General features: G+C 49.9%; 1 protein-coding gene across 1 annotated transcript in view; it reads right to left on the bottom strand.

The window, feature by feature from the left end:
• The window catches only part of NMNAT3 (nicotinamide nucleotide adenylyltransferase 3), a 137,063-nt gene that overhangs the window by 74,872 nt on the left and 42,162 nt on the right, over positions 1 to 20,029 (bottom strand). Inside the window, exon 2 of the mRNA XM_075546836.1 lies at positions 2,360 to 2,509. Coding sequence (XP_075402951.1) covers positions 2,360 to 2,468 — 109 coding nt within the window. The 5' untranslated portion in view covers positions 2,469 to 2,509. The remainder of the gene's footprint in view (positions 1 to 2,359; positions 2,510 to 20,029) is intronic.

The raw sequence follows: 20,029 nt of genomic DNA, 5'->3' as shown, positions 1-20,029 counted from the left end.
GCGTATCTTTCATCCTATCCCTGCTAATAGTATGTGAGACTGCCTGCTTCCCTATCCTGGAGAAAAACGAAATTTGTTATCTTTAATCTTTGACAACCTCCTGGGCTAAAAAATGTGCGCCCTGTCTTAGTTACCACGAATCAGCGCATGAGAAATGCCACCGTAGCTAGTGTTAATGGACAGAATGCATTTCTGGAAACCCACAGCTCTGGCTCTGGGGGAAAGCTCTTTCTGTAGGCTCTGGGGAAGATCTTTGTCTCCTGCTTCTGCACTTCTGGTGTTCCCTGATAGTTTGTTAATCTTCGTGTGGTATCTATGCTGGCTCTCCGCCTCCATCCCACACCCTCACCCCATCACCCTTTCTGTTTGCTTCTGTGCCAAATCTGTTCTTTTTATACTTCACAAGGAACTAGGTTTAGGAGACACACTGCACTACTATGGTGTCATTAACATAACAAAGAGACCATTCCCAAATAAGATTGCATTTAAAGTATATTCATTTCATTAACATAACAAAGAAACTATTCCCAAACAAGATCTCATCTATTGCCATCCAGTCAAGTCTGACTTACAGTGACCCTGTAGGACAGAGTAGAACTCCTCCTGTGCATTCTAGATTTTTGTTCTTAATAGGTATAGAAAGTCTCTCTCCGGAGGTGGATTTGAATTGCTGACCTTGGGGTTAGCAGCCCAAAGCATAACCCATTGTGCGACTGGGGGCTCTTCTCCCCAGGTACAGTGATGAGGACTCTAACATACTTTGGGGAGGACACAATTGGATCCAGAACTCTCCCTCAACAGATACTGACTGCACATGGCTATAAGCCCAGTGACTGATGTACCAATTCTGTGTCATTCCAGTAGTGGCTGTTGCTGTTCTTGGGGTACCCATTACCTTGTGGTGTTCACCATGATTTTATTTCCATTTTTGATCCTTACTGGGAAGGCTGAGGATCTTTTCCCAAGTATAGTGGCCATGTATATTTCTTCTTTGGCATATTGCCTGTTAATGTCCATAGATTAGTTTTCACTGGAACATCTGCCTATTTTTCTTCCATTTAAAAAATTAATTACCAACAAAAGATAAACAATCACTTTCATTTTTTGACTATTAAAACAGTACATTTTGTAAATGTAATCAGTTTCCTTATAATAAATTCTACTATATGATTTCTTCAAGAAATTATTTACCTGGTATACAATTACTATCTTTTTTCTATATTAAAAGTAAATAGGAATTGATTCTGGTATAAAACAATGTCCTTAAGAGAAAAGCTTTCTTGAATAACGCATAAATACAAAATACATATAAAATACATGACAAATATTTTCATGTGTATTGAGCATCAACATATAAATGATTTATATTCTGTACAAATAATCACACAGATTTCAATTACTAGTTTATTCCCCTAATGATAAAATAGAAAGCTGAGATGAAACATTCCCAGATTAAATGTAACTATCTGATTAAATACTTCGTGCAAAGCCAGCCTACCTGTATTAGAAATGTCCTATACGTAAGATTGTTAATTTGTAACCACCCACGATCTATTCCAAAGAAGAAACTGGCAAAATCCCCACGATCGAGTCTTTGATCATGTACTGCGGAGTGGCTGTTGCTAATTGTCCTTGAGCGGACTCTGCTCACGGACACTCCGTGGGCGCTGAGTAGAACTCCCCCTCCCCCCGAGACGTTCAAGGCTGTGACATTTCTCCAGGCCTGCGTTCCAAGAAGACCTCAGATGGATTTGAACTGCCACTTTTCAACCTCTAGTGGAGCACTTAGCTATTGGTACCATCCAGAGACTCCCTGCAGCATAGCAGGGGTGGAGCCATTAACCCGGCTGTGTAGGTCAATGTTGGCTACACCAGGTGGATGCCCTCCCTCACCGAGGTATAAAGCAAACCAAATAGACTGCCACGGAACCAATTATGGCTTAGAGTGGCCCAATACAACCAAGCAGAACTTCCCCCAGGATTGCCAAGGCGCTGCAAATCTCTACAGGAGCAGAGCCATGGCTTCAACCTGCAGGACAGCTTATAACTTAGTCCTCCACCAGGGCGCAGGCTCCAGAAACTGCCCAGCATTCCTTCAGCCCTCATGGATAATGTACAGTTGAGTGGGGGGGACTGGGAGAGGGCTCATCTCTATGACCAAGAATAAGACGTGCACATATGTCACATGGCTAAGAGCGGGATAGCTCTCTTATTATGGTGAGGGAAATACATCCCACCAGTTTGGCTGTGAATGAATATACCAAGGAGTTTTAACAACGGTGAAGACGGCATCAGTCAGGGAATCCCCAGGAGGACCAGCCCACAAGTTCGTTGGTTAGCTCTGGGCCCTGGAACTGACCTGTTTGGTGCAAGTGGTCTCTGGCCACCTCGAACAAGCGCAAATGCATGTTGGTGATGGGGTTGAAGGAGCCACAGGCCAGGAGCACCACGGGGATTCGCTTCTTCATCGTGTCAGGCTCATCCACACCCACGGCAGTAGCCACTCTGCCTTCAGAGGGACAAAAACTCCTATCAAGGAGGTGGCACTGAGCTGCTTGTCTAGAAAAGTGTCTCAAAGCCACACACCAGCCATTCTGTCTCACTTGCAAGATGAGTGTAGGAGGCCATGACCTTTATGGGGGAGTCACCATTGACCAGGAACTACGCCCAGAGTTACACCAAAGGATACGTCTTTCCCGCCAAATCCTTTCAATAATCCTGAATCATTGAGTTCACATGGCTCAGGGACATTAGCAGCAGCAGGACAAGGACTAAAACCCAAGCAGCATGACCTAGAGGCCAATGTTTCGCTCTTAATCTTTACATCCTTCCTGGGCTCTGATGGGTCTCCTTAGGCTCAAGAGGAGATCTGAAAGGTCCATGTAACTCCAGCTCTGAAAGTCCATACAGAACTCAGGAGGTCTGAGAACAAATTAGCACTTTTTTTAAAAGGCCCTCAGTTTTGAAATAATTTCAGACGAACCCAAAGGTTAGAAAATGAGTACAAAGATTCCCTTCATGTGCTTCACCTAGATTACCCAAATGTTAACATTCATTTTCTCTTTCTCTACACACACACACACACACACACACACACACACACACACACACACACAGAAGAATGCATACATGTATTTGTATAAATCTATAAATAATTTTTCCTGAGATGTTTGAGAATAAGTTGTAGACCTGGAGCCTCTCTACGTTCACATTTATAGGACATGCTATCTAAATACAAAGATATTCCTTCACATGAAGGAAATAACCAAAATTGGGAAATTAATATTAGTATAGCATTAGGATCTAATATAAGAGGTCTTTACAAAGTGCATGAGAAATGCAACTGAAAGATAATATAACTTTTCCATGACCTTTCTGAGGCTCCCGCATACAGACATGCATCTGATTTCACCCATTGTCCATTACTGTCCTGCTGTTGTGAGTGTTGTTGAAATGATTTCTCACACAGGTCGAACACATGTCAAAGCAGTACTGCCACATAGGACTTTCTTGGCTGTAATTTTGGAAAAACGTTTTTTGGTCTATATTTTCTGCATCATAAAATAGTTCAATCATGTTAAAAAGAGTTGTGCAATCATTACCACGACCAATTTTAGAATATTTTCTCCTTTTGTATAGTCATTGTGGCTAGTTCCCCACCTCCCCATTTCCCTCTAACCTTCTCTATCTTTGATTTTCATGCACAGAAAATCATACAAAACAACATCAAGAACAAACCAAAAAAATCCCAACAACAATGACCAAATAAAACAAAGATAAACTTCAATAGAAAATATTTAAAACAGGAATATATTTAAAATGGGTGAAAAGGAAAAGCAAATGATAAGGTGCTACATTTTACACTAACAGCATCTCTGTCTGGGAGCAAGGCTATCTGCATTCTGGACTATGATCATGGGGACCCTGCAAATGAATTTGGGGCTTCCACTGTCATCCTTAGCCTTCTGAAAGTTGGGTGCTCAGAATTTAAGCTATGGTGTTAGTCTTTCCTCCAGATTTGGATTTTATTTCTTATAATCTTTGGATCATATAGACTTGTGTGATGCTTCTGTGTGGACTTAGTTGACACCTCATAAGGCAGTTATGTTTTATTGTGCCAAGGTGAAGGGCAAAGAGATAAATGGCTCGGTGAACCTCACCTTTCTAGTTCTTGGGTCTCTTGCTCTTTGATGGTCGGACCAGGGTGCAGCTGCCTTAGCCAGTTCCCTGTTTCAGCTGGCAAGGCTCACTTCCTGCAAGACATCCCTGAGGAGAAACCACATGGACCTACACTAATGCAGTCCTGGTGCTGGGTGGAGACCCCTGCCAGAGCTGAGATGCTTACATGCTCACTGATTTGGCTTTCTTCCTGCAGTCAGTGCCATTGCATGTGTTTTGTGAGATTGAGGAGGACTTTGTAGATCAGTGTCGGGCATATGGGAAAATGTTGGACTTATGGACTTGGACAGCATTGGGTTGGGATGCTTTCTGAATGTACATTTACTCTTTATATAAAACTTTCTCTTATACATATACGAGTTTCTGTGGATTTATTTCTCTAATTTACCCAGACTAATACACGTCACTTAGATGCCTGCTTGTTTTGAGAGACAAGCCTTTATAAGACCCCAGATGCTATTCTTTCGGAGAGCTTGAAACCATCTGAGTTCTCCACCACAGTTTGCTGCAGGACTCATATCTTTAGTAATGTTTTGGCCGGGTCTGGACCATGCAGCCCCTTCCCCCAGCTTCTCAGAGAGGCGGATAACCTGCTGGGCTGTGCCGCCCCTTCCCCCAGCCTCCCAAGGCCAGATCTAGACTCCCACATTTCAAGAAGCTGGTGGGTGAAAGACACAGACTCTGCAGCTGCAGCATCAGAAAGCCTCTCTTCTCCTCATCAGCACAAGCACCATCAGTTTTCGTTACCTTATTTGCATATTTCCCTGACCCAAATCCTACAAATATCCCACTGCCCCCACCAACAGGCGCGATTTCCCTGATCTAACTCGTTGGGTCATGGAACCTACCCGGGAGCTCAAAAAGCTCCTGTCCTTTCTCTGCTCTCCTGTCCCTCCTGGGATTTCTTTCCCTGCCTCAATAAAATCTTTCTCAACTTCACATTCTTGGCTAAATTCTATCTCCATCTGCGCCTCCATTTTTCACCTCTCAGTAAGAACTGACTGCTCTTCGGTTGACTGTAGTCTTTATGGAAGCAGATCACCAGGTCATAGTTCTATGGACCCACCGGATGGGTTCAAACTGCCAACATCTTGGGTAGTGGTCAAGTACTTAACTTTGCACTGCCAGAATTCCGTGTCCTTTATCTACCAAAAATCCCCACTGCTGTTGAGTTACATCAGACACTCTGGCTCTCTAAGATAGAGTAGAACTGCTCCTTAGGATTTCTGAGTCTGTAAATCTTTATGGATGCAGACACTATGATCACATCCAAATCAAGAAGAAAGAGGAGGGAGCTGCACTAGACTGGCTGCCCCTTCTAATGAGGAACCAAACCCCAAACCCATCACCACCAGGTCGATTGTGTCTCATGGCAACCCTGTGGGGCAGAACAGAACTGCTCTGCAGTATTTTCATGGCTGTAATCTTCCTGGGCGCGGATCACCGGGCTTTCTCCCATAGTGTCGGGTGAGTTCATTCACAATGCCAGCATTTGGTTAGCAGTGGGCACTCAACCACTATGCCAATAGGGCTCCTCTAATCAAGAACACACACATTTCCTCCAGACGCTTCTCTGTAGGTGTTGCTTCTGTCTTATTGTCTAGTACCGGGTCGCACGGCCACTGTTGCTACAAGGGAATCTGGAAAAGCCAGTGTCTAGTTCTTCAGACTCTCCAGTGCGAAGTCAGACAATGCATTGTGTTGTTGGGCAAATCTTCTGCAAAAGACCTCTTTAAAGTATTGAAGGGCAAGGAAGAGTCCACTTTGAGGACTAAGGTGTGCCTGACCCAAGCCAAGGTCTATTTCAACCACCTCACGTGCATGAGAAAGCTGGACCGTGAATGAGGGAGACCAGAAAAGAATCGAGGCGTTTGAATTGTGGTGCTGTCCAGGAATCTTGGATGTATTAGGGACTTCCAGAAGAACAAACAAATCCGTCTGGGAAACAGTACAACCAGAAGTACAACCGTGCATCTCACATGCATGTTTTCGGGAGACATCATGTTTGACAAAGTGGAAGGGCAGAGAAAAGGATGCAGACCCAGATGGACGGACTGACTCAGCGGGTGCGACAAGTGGCTCAACCACAGCCACAATTGTGGGGCTGGCGCAGGCTCGGCAGTGGTGTACACAGGGTGCCAACTGTACAGCACGTAACAACCACAGCAGAGGGATGCCACCGAGGGAAGGGAGGTGGGAATTTGATGAGCTAATGCATGGTCTCTTTCACCCACCCGCTAGCTTGGGTTAGCTGATCTCCAGTTTACTTTTAGCCAGTCACAGACCACATTCTACTGGAAAAACAAACCCGCTTGTGTCTTTCCTAACCCAGCAGATGTGAGCCACTTAAAAACAGGAATGGGGCTCTCTTCTTTGGATGCTGGCTCCAGGTGCAGAGGCTGGTTCAGGACGGGGCTCTGGGAAGACTGACACAGTCCTTGGGCTGGCTGGAGAGTGGACTGCAGCCGGGGTGTGGGAAGGTCTAGCATATCTCCCCGCGAACAGAGAAAAGTCATAGTGACCGCACTCTGAGCGACGACGTGAAGGTGAAAAGCCCGCGTCTGGATGGGTGGCAGCTCCTCACGCCTCCTGAGGCCACAGGAACAGCCCCTCCTGTGTGAGAAGAACGCCATCTGCAGCTGCCGCTCGCTGTCCCCAGGGGGGTTGGGTGCTTCCCTGGGAGGTTATTTGGAAAGCGTTCTCAGCTATTCGCAGGAGCAATCTTAGGAAGAAATGTATCTGCAGAGGGAGGCTGTTTTTCTCAACGATGATCGAGTTTTTCAAAATTCTATTTCTTTTTGACAAAATATAATTTTTTAAAAAGTCATTACAACATGTACCTGCACCATCTCAGGTAAGCTGGGGCTTTGATATATTTTCCCAAAAGTTCCCAGAAACTATAAATTAGAACCTTTGTCTGAACACTAGCATCAGTGAGAAATGAGTGTGACATTGGGAACGATGACATTTTGCAAGTGCCACTTGGTGTTTTTGTGTAGATAGACACCTTGAGCCACCTAACTGTGGGCCTGTAGGCTCACTAATGAAGTCGGTCCGATCTGCACACCTTGTAGAATCCCACTTGGTTCTGCGAACTAGGTGCTGTTTCATTCGATATGGTCCAGTCGGGGCTGACTCATAGCAACTCTATGTACAAAAGACAAGTGCTTGGTCCTGCACCGTCTGCAAAAGCGTTGCTGCTCAAGGCCATCGTCGCCGTCACTGTGTCAATCCACCTCTCTAAGGGTCGAAGTTCTTTTCCCTGACCCTTTACTTTGCCAAGCCTGATGTCCTTCCCCAAGACAGGTCCCTCCTAATAGCTCAGTCAGTGAATGGATTCCACTTACTGCCAAGTGGACTCTCGGCAAGTGGTGAACCCAGCTGTGTTAGAGACCTAGGCTCCATGGGGATTTCAGTGACTGGCATCTCTCGTGGACTTAAACCTCTAACCTTTCAGATAGCAGTCAGGTGCACTGACAGTCTGCCAGGGACGCCTACTCCAACTGGACCCCTCCCAGCACTACGCCCAGAGAAACACAATGACAGCGTTGGAACAGGCTCACTCCAGCGGCCCACCAGGAGAGGACCTTTCTGGCTGGACTCGGCATTGGCTCTGTTCTGAGTGCAAATCTTATCACATACAAGGAAGGTGCGTGCCATGGAAGTGACTCATCTGCCCTCTTCATCTCAGAATCCTGGGAGACACAAGCCAGGCTGGGAGCTTTTCGGTGCCGGGACGGCGTGTGCATCACTGAGCCTGGGCTGGAGGTCCACAGAGGGAGCAGCAGTCATTGTCCGGGAAGAATTGAACACGTGGAGAAGGGGCTGTGAGGTCCTCTTGGAGATGATCATTACATTACGACAAAACCAGCAGATTGTACCTCCAGCCCCCAGTCCTAGACAGCTTCCCACCTCCCACTGCACAGTCAGTCAACCAGCAGCACCTCGTGCTGCGTCTCAAACACAGCCCCTTGCCTGCCTGTCCTCCTCGTTCTGCGATACTGCCATGCTCACCGAAATGCTACTGACACCCTGGCCCCCTGGTTTCAAAGTTATCTCTTTGGAACCTTTACTCGACGTCCCTTCCACACGTTCCAGGCTTCCTTCCTTCACCCGCCACAGGACGGATGGCTGCACGTATGCTTGGGGCCCGGGTGACTCTACTTCCCGCAGACCGTGTGCCCCTAAAGGGCGGTCCTCACGCTTCCTGGCCTTCTCGTCACCGAGTGCTGTGCGCAGCCCACACAGAGGAGGGCAAGCAACCTTATGGAAGGAAAGAAGACGCACCTGCCCCTGACCAAGTGTCCTCCATCTCAATTGGCCACCTCTTCTCTTGGGCACAGGCGCCTCCAGGTGGAAGGCAAGGCACGCCTGCTGACATCCCGACTGCCGACATCCAACCCCCAGGAGTGGAAGCCATTCAGTGTGTTGTTTCAGCACCAGGAAACCAATACAGCTCCCTATTTAGGAAAGTCACGTCCGTGACTTTCAAGGGAGGGCAGGAGAAAGGAACAGAAATGGAGCTCCTGGAGAGAATCGGAAAGGTGGGCCAGACACAGGGACCAGTGCAGACCAAGTTCCAGAAGCTACCGCTTCCACAGAGTTTGAGCGACTCAAGAAGAGGCTGGCGAGGCAGTACAGACCCCAGCAGCTGGCCCTCCGCCGCCCCCCACCCCACCTGGGCCGGGAAAGTTTAGATCGGACCTATGCCTGCCCCTAAATAGAGAGTGTGGCTTCCGAGTGCTGCTGGAGCAACGAAGAGCCGGGCTCACCCTCCTGAGGGTTCAGGAAGAGCTCCAGTGGTCCTGGGATGTGGGCACTGGGCAGGGGACATGGCCCCACAGGGTCCTTGTCCTGGTGCAGGTCGGGCAGCACCCAGCTCCCTGGGGCCTGGCCTTTCCTGTGGCTACACCTGCCCTCGCTTACCAGATAACGTGGTGCTTACCGAAGCCCCACATGCACGAAATGGTCACTCTGTGTGCAACCTCCCGACGCCCCCCTCCTCCCATTTGTCACAGGCAGCCTCAGAGTCACAGAAGCAAAGGGCAAGTGGGAAGGTTAGGTGACCGCACTACGGATGTAATATGTTAATATGTCTTGCTTGGGAGGCAGTCAATTTCCCTCTCCCTGCGGGGAGCGCCACACACAGGCCCCTCCCCGACAAAGTGGCCGCAAACATCCCTGTTTATTATAGACATAAAGCAGGTGACTTCGGGCAGGATGGAAATGGATTCCACAAACATCTTTCATTACACAGACCTCTTGACCAGATCCCTCATCTTAGAGAAAACAAGGGAGGCCGTTTGTATCTGTGGGGCTGACAACCACATTTTTCAGGACCCGGGAAAGTCATTTCCAATGAGGCGACTCTGTCAACTTCTCCCGGGCAATCAACCTTCAGCTGAACTCCACGGACTTTTTCGTTTCAACTTTGCTGGATTCACCTGCTGTTGCCATGGGCACGCAGTGCTGCTAAGAACAAAAGCCGCGCGCCTTCTTTGTCAGCGTGAGGATCCTCGCTGCTCACCCCTTGGAGGAAGCAAAGATGCCAATTAAGTCCCCGCTCTAATTATGAGCCTCCCAGGAAACAGGCAGCCCATCTCTCCAGTGTTGAGGACTTTCAAAGATTTAATGGAACAAGCAGAATGGAGCCAGGCCTCTTGCCACCCTGGGCTTGGGAGTTTGGGCTAATTTCAAGGATTGAAAACAAGGTGGCCCCGAGTCCCTAGCAGTTACTGGGTTTGTGGGGTGAAGAGTCAGCCGGTGCACTAACAACATTGCATACGGGCACGCCAATCCTTTCCACAGCCCTGACAGGGGAGGGCTAGTGCTTGCATTCTGGCGGAGAGAACAATCAAGTCCCCTGAGGCTCATGCAGTGAGAAACGTGGAACCAAGGACACACCAGGTCCTCAGGGAACTGGGGGGGGGGGGGGAAGAAGGAGGCTGATACCCAAGTGGATCAGCCCAGCCCAGTACCTGGCCCATAGGAGGTTCTTCAGAAAGATGAGTTCCCTTCTGGCTGCTTTCAGCAGCTTCAAAATGTAATTCACTGGCCCTGCTACCTGCTGCCAGCGGCCTATTCCCTTTGTCTGAGAAACAAATCATTAAATAATCACCCATGATCAAAACCTGCCAGCCCTCAGGCACAGCTTCAGCACCCTCCTCCTGTGTGATAAGCAGCTTTTTCTGCCCAGCCTGCCCTGGGCAGGTGAGACCACTGTCGGGTACCACCCAGGAGGGCTGTTCCCACAGGCTCGGCCACGTTTTCCACCCAGCTCCCAACCCTGCATCGAGCGTCACTCAGCTCTGGAATGAAGGGTCTATACTGAGAGGCCACAGGGTGCCAGGATGGCCGGAATAATGCCTGCTGGTTAGGAAGGATTGTTAAACTTTACAATCGAGGAGGCTCAAATCACAAGTAGCTTGAGCACTTGGAACAACAAAGGGTAGAAGGCAGAAGATGGGTGGAGTGCAAATTAGTAGAACTAGAAACATCACCTACCAGCTATTGTGCTGGTGCCTGAGATAAAAGTCTCAATGGGACATGGCCGCTGTCCTCAGGAAGTGGACATCTAGCAGGATGGACACACGAGGACCCTCGGTCCAGCAGAGACTGCTGGTGACAACCCAGGGACTACTGTCCCTTTTTCCAGGAAGAGAATCCCTGCTGTTAGCTGGTGTACTGCTATGTCTGCGCATGTCCTGTGCAGCTGGGTGAGTACCAATAGCGAAAGTTGGGCCACTCGCAGTGGAAAGGCTCGGTGCAATTTCTAGAAAGCTCTTTTGCGGAGATGGGCGTGCCTTTCTGCTCGTCTGCTGCATGGCTGTCTAGAATGTAAGGGCTTGAGCATGGTGGCCACAGTGGCCCTGGAGGGGTGGGCCAATGTCAGGGCGAAAGAATTTGCGAAGCTGTCCTAGAAGACTCCAGGCTGCCCACCTCCAGAGTTCTCTGACCTGAGGGAGGAATGACCTTCCCAAGCACCTTTTTCTCGATTTCTCTGTAACAGGCAGCTCCACCTAATTCTGACCGACACACTGATACCTAACGAGTCTGCATTAAATTCACATGCAAAGGATTGAATGACGTATGCAAGGTTTTACAAGTTTCCTTTTGCTCCGTTTAATATGCAGAAACCCAACTGGATATTGTTTGCATGGGAAAATACAGGTAAGAATGTTTTTCTTACCATAACTTAACTTTTCGTATGAATTTTTCATGGGGGCGAAAACCCTTACTCAGGATTCTAGAAGGCCAAAACATGCAGCAAATCTGCTTTTCTGTAGCTCACAAAAGCCACCCGCCGTCCTATCTCCTTCCCCCCAAAACAGATTCATTATGGCATGTCGCCGTACTTCGCTTTCGAGTGGGCATTTGCCATATGGCTTGGCAGTTTAATGGTTTTCTGACACTTGACAAAAATGAAGCACAATCATTTTGCAAGGAGTTTGCGTTCCTAGATGGGGCTTTTCCAAATAACAGCTGTGCCTCAAAATTGAGTTACTCAATTTGCAATTTGTGGACACAATGCACAAACATTTATAAGTGAGCAAAACCTCAAATCACTTGGGCTATTTCCAGGCTTCAGAGTTTATGAAGTTCTTAGCAATGCTAGGGGCTCGCAGCTGTCATCAAGCTCAAGCCAACGTCTCTGAGCCACCAGCCCCTGCAGGCAGCAGCGATGGCCTGCTTTATCAGCTTTCCAGCGGACCCGCAGAGTCCACCACAAGCCAGTGAGAGAGAAAGAACACGAGGGGGAGAGAGAGAGAGAGAGAGAGAGAGAGAGAGAGAGAGAGAGAGAGAGAGAGAGAGAGAGAGAGAGAGAGAGAGACAGAGAGAGAGAGAGAGAGAGAGAGAGAGAGACTGACTTTACCCAGAACTCACAGCTAGCTCCCTATGCCTTTATCTCCTCCCCCTCCCCACATTCCTGTAGATGACCCTCCAATCTACAGCTCTAGTCCTGACCTCGCTCAGGAGCCCTTGTCAGTCGGCTGGGATACCCACTGGGCACTGGCTTGACAACAAGCAAGAGGAGATTCAAAGCCGATGCTACTTCCTGACACATCTGGGGCCATTTGGTACCCGCTGCAGCACCTTGAGTGAGTCTGTCAGGCAGGAGGGGCCAGGTGAGCTGTATTCATTTACAACCCTCAAATCTTAGTGGCGTGTAAACAGTGAAGGTTTATTCTTTGTTCCTATTACATGTCCGACTCAGATTGCTTGGGGATTCTGCTCTGTCATCTTTGTCTTCAATCCAGGGCCCAAACAGATGGCTCTGCTGCTTTCTAGAATACTGTCATTCATGATACTAGATAAAAATAGGGCTCTGGAGGGTCACTCCCCAACCATGGTAGGTTTTCCCCCCTGTGGTCCATGCCACTGCCATATGATCCCAACAAGCCAAAGCGAGTTCCAGAGGATGCTCCCACTTTGTGTCCTGAGGGTGGAGAGCTAGGAATGTCTGGGGAAGAGCCCTGTGCCAGCGGCAGTGAGTCAATCAACTTCACTGAGCCTCACATGGAGCTATTCGGCAACTGCCAGGTCATCTCCCAGCAAAAGGGGGAGCTGAACATGAGACCTCAGGTGGACACAGGGCAGGGAAGACCCCATGTCACAGATTCGATCGCTGGGGCCCACATCCGTGCACAATGCTCTCTCTTCTGGGCAACTGATGTGAGCTGGTCAGTCTTTCCCACGACAGTCCCCCCGCACTACCCCACCCACAAACCTAACACACACACAGGCCCAGCCCTTGTCAAGGTGACAAAAACTCTGGAATCACCTCCCCACTCCAGTTCGGCCCAATCCCAGTTACCTCTCGATGGATTGTGTAAGCTACCCATTCCTAAGGCTTGGGTTCAATCGGTCCAGCCAATATGTGCCTACAAAGCACAACCGCAGCACTAAGAATGGAGTTGCAAAGATGAATAAACCAAAACCCAGGCTCAAGGCATCAGTAAGACTTCTCCACTGGCATTTATTTGATGGGCCAAGTCCTCCATCTAGCCATCAGATAGGGTTTGGGTCTCAGGCGTCTCTTCTATGTTTCTCCCAAACATCCTCTGTGTGCTCAGCATCCTCACTACACGAGAGCCACCTGTCATTTTCCAATGTGTGCCTATGTAATCCCACCACCCATCAGCCACTTTGTCATAATGTGGTAGTTTGCGTGATGCTATGACACTGGTAGTTATGCCATGGTACTACAGATGCCCGCAGGGTCACCCATAGTGAGCTTCCAAACTAAGAAGACCAAGAAGAAAGGTCTGGCAATTTACTGCTTAAAATTAACCAATGATAATACTATGGAGCACAACAGAATATAGAGTTAGGACAATTCTTTTCTACTACATACAAGGTCGCCATTAGCTGGAACAGACTTGGTAGCAATTAGCCATAAGGCGAGGCTTCTGACCAAGCTGCTCTAGGACCCCACCTGGAGGTGAGCACCCTTTCCTCCGGCCCTTAGAGCCAGGTAGCACACTGCCTGTATTGCTGAGCTTGGATTTCTTCTTGCCTAGCAGATTGTGACTCCGTGACAGCAGGCTCCCTCTGGGTACAACGCCGAGTGGATGGTGAATATGGAATCACTGAGGAATAAGGTAGAAGAAACAAGTAGCTCCAAATGAGAACCCAGGGCCATGGGTCAACGCGTAGGTGGCCTAGGCTAACACGTAGAAGCAGCTGAGGAATAAACACCCCTCACATCAAAATGTCAGAGCAGCAGGTTAGCTCCATCCCATCTTCAGCACCCACACTTCCTGCTTTCACGGCTTGTCTGCTCAACTCTGACCCCGAGTAAGATTCCATTTCCCGGTCTACAGGATCAGGCTCCCACCTGGACTTGAATTTGCCCCCATCCAGTGGCCTGTATCTGCAGCCTTGGCTGGGCCCTGCCCTAGAACATGCTCCCAGATTCCCATTTAGATGCAACACTTGATTCTTCTGCCCCTGCCTAGTCCACGGTCCAGACCCAGGGTACCCTCCTGCCCAGCAGAGAGCAGGGTGCCACAGTAACTTCTGGAAAAACAGTCCCATGTCCCCAACACTCTGTGGAGCTTCCACGTGAAGAAGCACCTGTTCCCAGTGACGGCAGGAGCGGCGGCCTGGCTTCACAGTGATCACCCTGCACAACTAGCCCCACCCAGGCTCTTCTGTCCCCCATAGCCGACAGGCTGTCAGCTCCACCTCTGAGCTCGCTTTATTCTTCAGCTTCCTCTCCCTCTCCATGGCCATTGCCATCTAGTCAATTCTGACCCATACAACTCTTTATGGGAGTAGAAAGCCCTATCTTCCCCGCCCACCCCGAGGAGCAGTGGGTGGTTTCGAACTGCTGACCTTGCAGTTAGCAGCCCAATGTGTAACTACTACACCACTATCGGGCAGGGAAGCCCTCTCTGTCAGGTGTCCAAGGCTAGGTGCTCTCTACGGAAGTCGACTGTCACATCTTTCCCTGGGGGAATGGCTGGTGGATCCAAACTGCCAGTTGCTATATGTCAGAATCCATTAAATGACAATGGGGCTTGCCATTTCCCACTTGGGCCTGAATGTCCTCTTTATGTGTCCTCTCCAGGTGCTAGCCTCCGCTCCTGGGACTCTACCTCCTTGCCCTTCTGGGACCTTTCAGCACCTGTACCTGATTGCCTCACACCCTTCCTGCCCCCAGTCACATTCAGTCCCTGGTAAGTGAATTCTTCGTGACCCCTCTCAATGCTTCCCTTCTGTCCTGAAGACTGCTCATTCTCACTGGTTCATGCCAGGGAATGGCTACTTTTCACAGGGATACACACGACTTTTCTCAGCGTTGGCTCAAGACATGCACATGGTCCACACACCGTGGATGTCAGAATGAATGCAAGACAAGAACGACACCGGGAGGCACTTTCCATGGCTGTCTCATGAGGCGTGTCGCGTAAGTGAGGCACTGACGGCATCTGCTCGTGTGTCGCGTAAGTGAGGCACTGACGGCCTCTGCTCGAGTTTCTTTTCAAAGATTCTGGCCCAGGATAAGGGAAACGTGCCCAGGAAAGGTGTTTCCCCTATGACACTGGCTGCTTGTCCCAGTGATCTCAAGACCCTTTGGACTGAATTTTGGAACCAGCACTAAAATCAAATAGAAAAAATTCTAATAAAGAAGAAAACTTTTCTTTGTAACGTATATAGTCATTCATTTACTCCTAAAAGAAGATCAGGTGTCATGGTATCAAATTCCTCTAGGGAGCAGGGGATGCAGGGAAGGTCCTGCCCACGTGGGTGGCTCTCCATGAAAGCAGCTCAGAGGAGCAGGAGCCCAGGGAACCACCGTGAGCGGGCAGGGCTGATGTAGACCAGAGCCTGATGCGCCCTGGTAGATGTCCATTGGAGGATCGCACTGGGCACCACTCACCCAAGTCCAGAGCAATCGTCTCTACTCTCCTGTCCGAGTAAACAGATCCTGCAGAAATCAGGAACAAACCAGCCCGTCTGCTCTTCTTTATGGAGCTGTGGGGAGCCCACTGCAGGCATGAATAGATTTCCAACACCAGTTCTGGGCAGTGATGTATGAGGTCGGAGCAGACCTGAGCCCGTTTTGGGGTGTGATGAACTAAAATCGATAACCGCGTTCATCCAACATAGACTTCCTAGCATGCATAATTGCTGTTGAGCTGGCTGGAATCAAGGCCAAAGCGGGGTGCACTTCGTGGAAACAGTCACGTCTCAATGGAGCTTAGACCAACCTCACTCAGTACTTTATATCTTCCCTCAATGACTAACGGGGCTAGGGACTCAGTCCATGTCTCCACCGAGCCTAACATCCCGCATTCCCAGGCAGGCACCCACAAAGTGGACCCTAACAAACTACAGGGCACAGAACCTACGCCCTGCTCGTGCGGAACCTACACATGGACCAACAGGCAGTGTGGGAACAGAACCAGGGGACACTCCATGGTTTACAATCAGGAAAGATGGGCTTCAGGGTTGCATGTCTCACCATACTTATTCAGCAAATAATCAAAGAAGCTGAGTTATATGAAGGAGAATCTGGCACGAAGATCGAAGGAAGGATAATTAACAACTTGAGTTATGCAGAGGGAACAACCCTGCTTGCTGAAAGTGGGGAGGGCTTGAAGCACTTGCTGATGAAGATCAAGGACTGAAGCCTTCAGGATGGATTACACCTCAACGCAAAGAAGACCCAGATCCTCACAACTGGACCAGTAGGTAACATCATGATAAATGGAGAAAAGATTACCCAGGATTTCATCTTAAGCAACAGTCATGAGATCAAACAACTTCTGTCCAAGACCTCGTGGACGTGTTGAAAATCTAGGCTGTGACTTTGAGGACTCAGGTGTGCCTGGCCCACGTCATAGACTTTTCAATTGCCTCACGTTGTTGTTGTTGTTGTTGTTTGTAGTTAGGAGGTTCTGACCCACAGCAACTCTCTGTTCAACAGAACAAAACAGTGCCCGGTCCTGTACCATCCCCACAATTGCTCCCGTGCCTGAGCCCATTGTTGGGGCCAGTTGTCAATCCATCTCCCTGAGGATCTTCCTCTCCTTCGCTGCCCCTCAGATACATGTGGAAGTTGAACACTGACTAAGGAAGACTGCGGAAGAATCGCTGACCTTGCATTAGGGTGTGCTGGTGAGGAATACTGAAGTACCAAGGACTGCCTAAAAGACAAACAAAGGTGTCACGGAAGAAGTACAGCCAGAGGCAAGTACATCCTTAGAAGCAAGGATGGTGAGACTGCACCTCAAGTACTTTGGACCTGTCAAGAGGGGCCAGCCCCTGAAGAAGGTGCTGGGTGAAGTAGAGGAGCAGTGAAAAAGAGGAAGACCTTTGACAAGATGGGTGGACACAGTGGCTGCATCGATGGGCTTAAACGTAAGAACAGGGATGGGGAGGGCACGGGACAGGGCAGTGTTTTGTTCTGTTGTACACAGGGCTGCTATGGGTAGGAACTGGGTAGGTAACCACAGGCCCACAAAGACACGTGCACGTAAATTACAGCAGACATGGATAGCACTTCGACCCTCGAATGGAGGCTGCCTGGGCTAGCCCTTGGGAGCAAGCGAGCTGGCCTTTACTAATCCGCAAGCCTGTCCCTTGCAAGGAGCGCTTACTAACAGTGCCCATCCAGCAGGGGAACTACTGGCATGATGCTTCTGCCTCTTTTACTTCCTATGTCTCTCTGATCAGTCCGGGAGTAGGGTTCATACGCACCAACCCCGGGTCAAGAGACCAAAGTCCATGCAGATTCCACCTCTTCCTCCAGGGGTGGACCAAGGGACACCAATACGTTAGCAAAGGCCATCTAGCTCCTTGCAGTACAGAATCAGGAATCTTTCAGGGCCAGAGCTGGGCGAGGGCAGGCTGATAAGCCATACACAAGATTCCCGCTGGCCCTGAGCCCAGTCCGCTCTCACAAAACCAGGTCTTGTTGATTATGCACAAATTCAAAGAGCAGCAAAGAAGTCAAATTGTTTCTACAATCGCCAGAGCACTGGAGTCTTTATCTGCTATGCCCTGACCACTGGGCAAGGCCAGGGTAACATATGGTAATCTGAGCGTGTGCGCCCCAAGCAAGAGGCATGGGTCCCCAGATGTCAAGCAAGGAAGGACCTGGTTCTCAGGAACAAACGGAAGTATTCCAGGGCTAGAATGCAGGCCCAAACCAAACCAAACCAAACTCACTGCCATCGAGCCGATGCCGACTCAGTGACCCTATAGGAGAGGGCAGCACTGGCCCTGCGAGTTTCTGAGACTGTAATTGTTAATGGGAGGAGAAAGCCCCATCTTCCTCCCACGGAGCAGCTGGTGGTTTTGAACGGCTGGCCTTTGGACTGCATAACCACTCCTCCACGAAGGCCAAACCTCCAAGGCATTCCATGCCCAGAGGCTGAGGTAAAGCGATGAACTGGGGGGGGGGGGGGAGGCAGTTCCCTAATTAGGGCAGTGCAGCTACACCCCCACAGGCGTGCCAGCGGCTCCATAAAGCAGGTGGGGAAAAGGGAATGAAAAGGTAAGGGAATTTTTCCGTCAACTTTCTGAAGGCCCTTCATAGAACTCACGTGGCTTCGCCTGTACATGGTGGCTTCACTCAGCCAATAGGACAATGATTCACAGAAAACGAATTGTAGGCCAACAAAAACCGATTTCCACTCACTCTCTCCCCCAGCAGATGCTCCTGAGGGGGCGTGACGTGGCAGAGGAGAATCTGCTGGTCCTGTCGGAGGTGGTACCCAATTTCTCCTACCAGCAAGCCCCGGTTTGGTCAGCTTCTGGGTGAGATCCGGATGAAAATGATGGCATCTCATCCACTACGCCAGGCACATCCTGGCTGCCAGTGATTGGTCCACGTGTGGGCATGTGACCCAGTCTGACCAATGAGATGTAAGAGGGCGTTCCTAGAGGCCTCTGGGAAAGATCTTCCCACCTGATGGAGGAGCAATGATGAAAAGGCCTCTCTGTCTTTCTGGCCCCGGACTCTGTGGTTGGCACAAGCCCGGGGTGCTCAGCACGAGAACCCCCCTCTGGAGACCACAAGGGAAGGCCTGGGCAGCAGTCACGGTGACAAGCGAGTCAGAGACGTTGGCTTCCTGAAGTCACTGCCTTAACTTTACACCTCAGCCTCCTCCTCCTTCTGAACTTTGTACTGTGGTTGCTTGATGTTTACAGATGCAACGGGTTTCCATTCAACACACTCCCCACAATGACTGACTGTTATCCCCACGATGTAACAGCCTCTCCCTGCTGCCTCCCGAGCTTCTTTCCTATCTCTTCCTGCTTTGGGAAATGGATCCCTGGACAAGTGCTGCTCTTCCAATCTCACCCGGTCGTTGGTTCAAGGAACTGTACCCTCCTGCTTGTTTGGCTGAAAGATAAGCCCCCGGGGTGAGTTGCGAAATCTCCTGATTGCTTCCCAAAGCGCAGAGAGTCACTGCAGTCCTCCATTCCCCTCCGTGCACGCACGCCTCCCAGGGCCGTGTGATTCCAGCACAGCAAGAGGTAGGTAGGACCTTTCTGCCCGTCACAGCCCTTCATCCGGATCAGTGCTGAAGAGGCCTGTGCCTGCGCTTGAGGAAATCCACTGTGTGGGGCCTAGGAAGCCATGGCATCTTGAACCCCAAAGCAGTACCGTTTGGGACTTTTCCAGGGGCTGTTTGAACAGCCACGATTTACGTTTGACCCTGTGACTTTAGAACCGGACCTCAGGGGGAGATCGCAGGTCTCCCAACACCCTGCTCAGCTGCGCCCACAAGAACCTTTCTGAGTATTGGTCCACCTCACGTCCTCCTGGCTCCCCGGCGGACTGTCTTCCGTACCACCCTCTCACCTATTTAGGGTTCCCTCATCTGTTTATCTGCCATTCCCACCACAGGTCTGGCTTCTGATAGCTCGCCTCGGTCTGGTGACTCCAGGAACCCTGAGTGCATGGTGCCCCTGGTCACCTGAGTGCTCTGCTCTCTGCCGAGCATGCCCTTTCTGTCCAGTTCGATGCAGGCAACTCCATTCCCACACTTACTGGACGTCCAGAGGATGCCCTTGGTCGTGCTTGGCTTTGCTTGCACTGCCTTGCCTGAGGGCCACTCGCTGGAGCCCTTTGTTTCTGTCCTCCTGGGACTGTGTGCAGATCGAACTGGCTGTGTCCAGAGGCAGGGAGCTGCTTTTGGCACAACCTCACAGAGTCCCGATTGAATGGCTCCTGAAGCTGCACACGGCCTCTTTAACGTGCTGGAAGCCAGGAGGTTACTTGAGGAACTAAGGTGCACCTGACCCTACAAGCTGTGCCAGGCCCTGCTTCCTCGTCCGTCTTAGGTATGGAGGCTCCGCTGAAATCTACTGAGGATCACAGCAACCTGGA

This window comes from Tenrec ecaudatus, chromosome 4 (genome assembly GCF_050624435.1).
Source record: "Tenrec ecaudatus isolate mTenEca1 chromosome 4, mTenEca1.hap1, whole genome shotgun sequence".
NCBI classification, from domain to species: domain Eukaryota; kingdom Metazoa; phylum Chordata; class Mammalia; order Afrosoricida; family Tenrecidae; genus Tenrec; species Tenrec ecaudatus.
The sequence above is the reverse complement of the archived record's forward strand: the minus strand, read 5'-3'. Positions and strand labels throughout refer to the sequence as shown.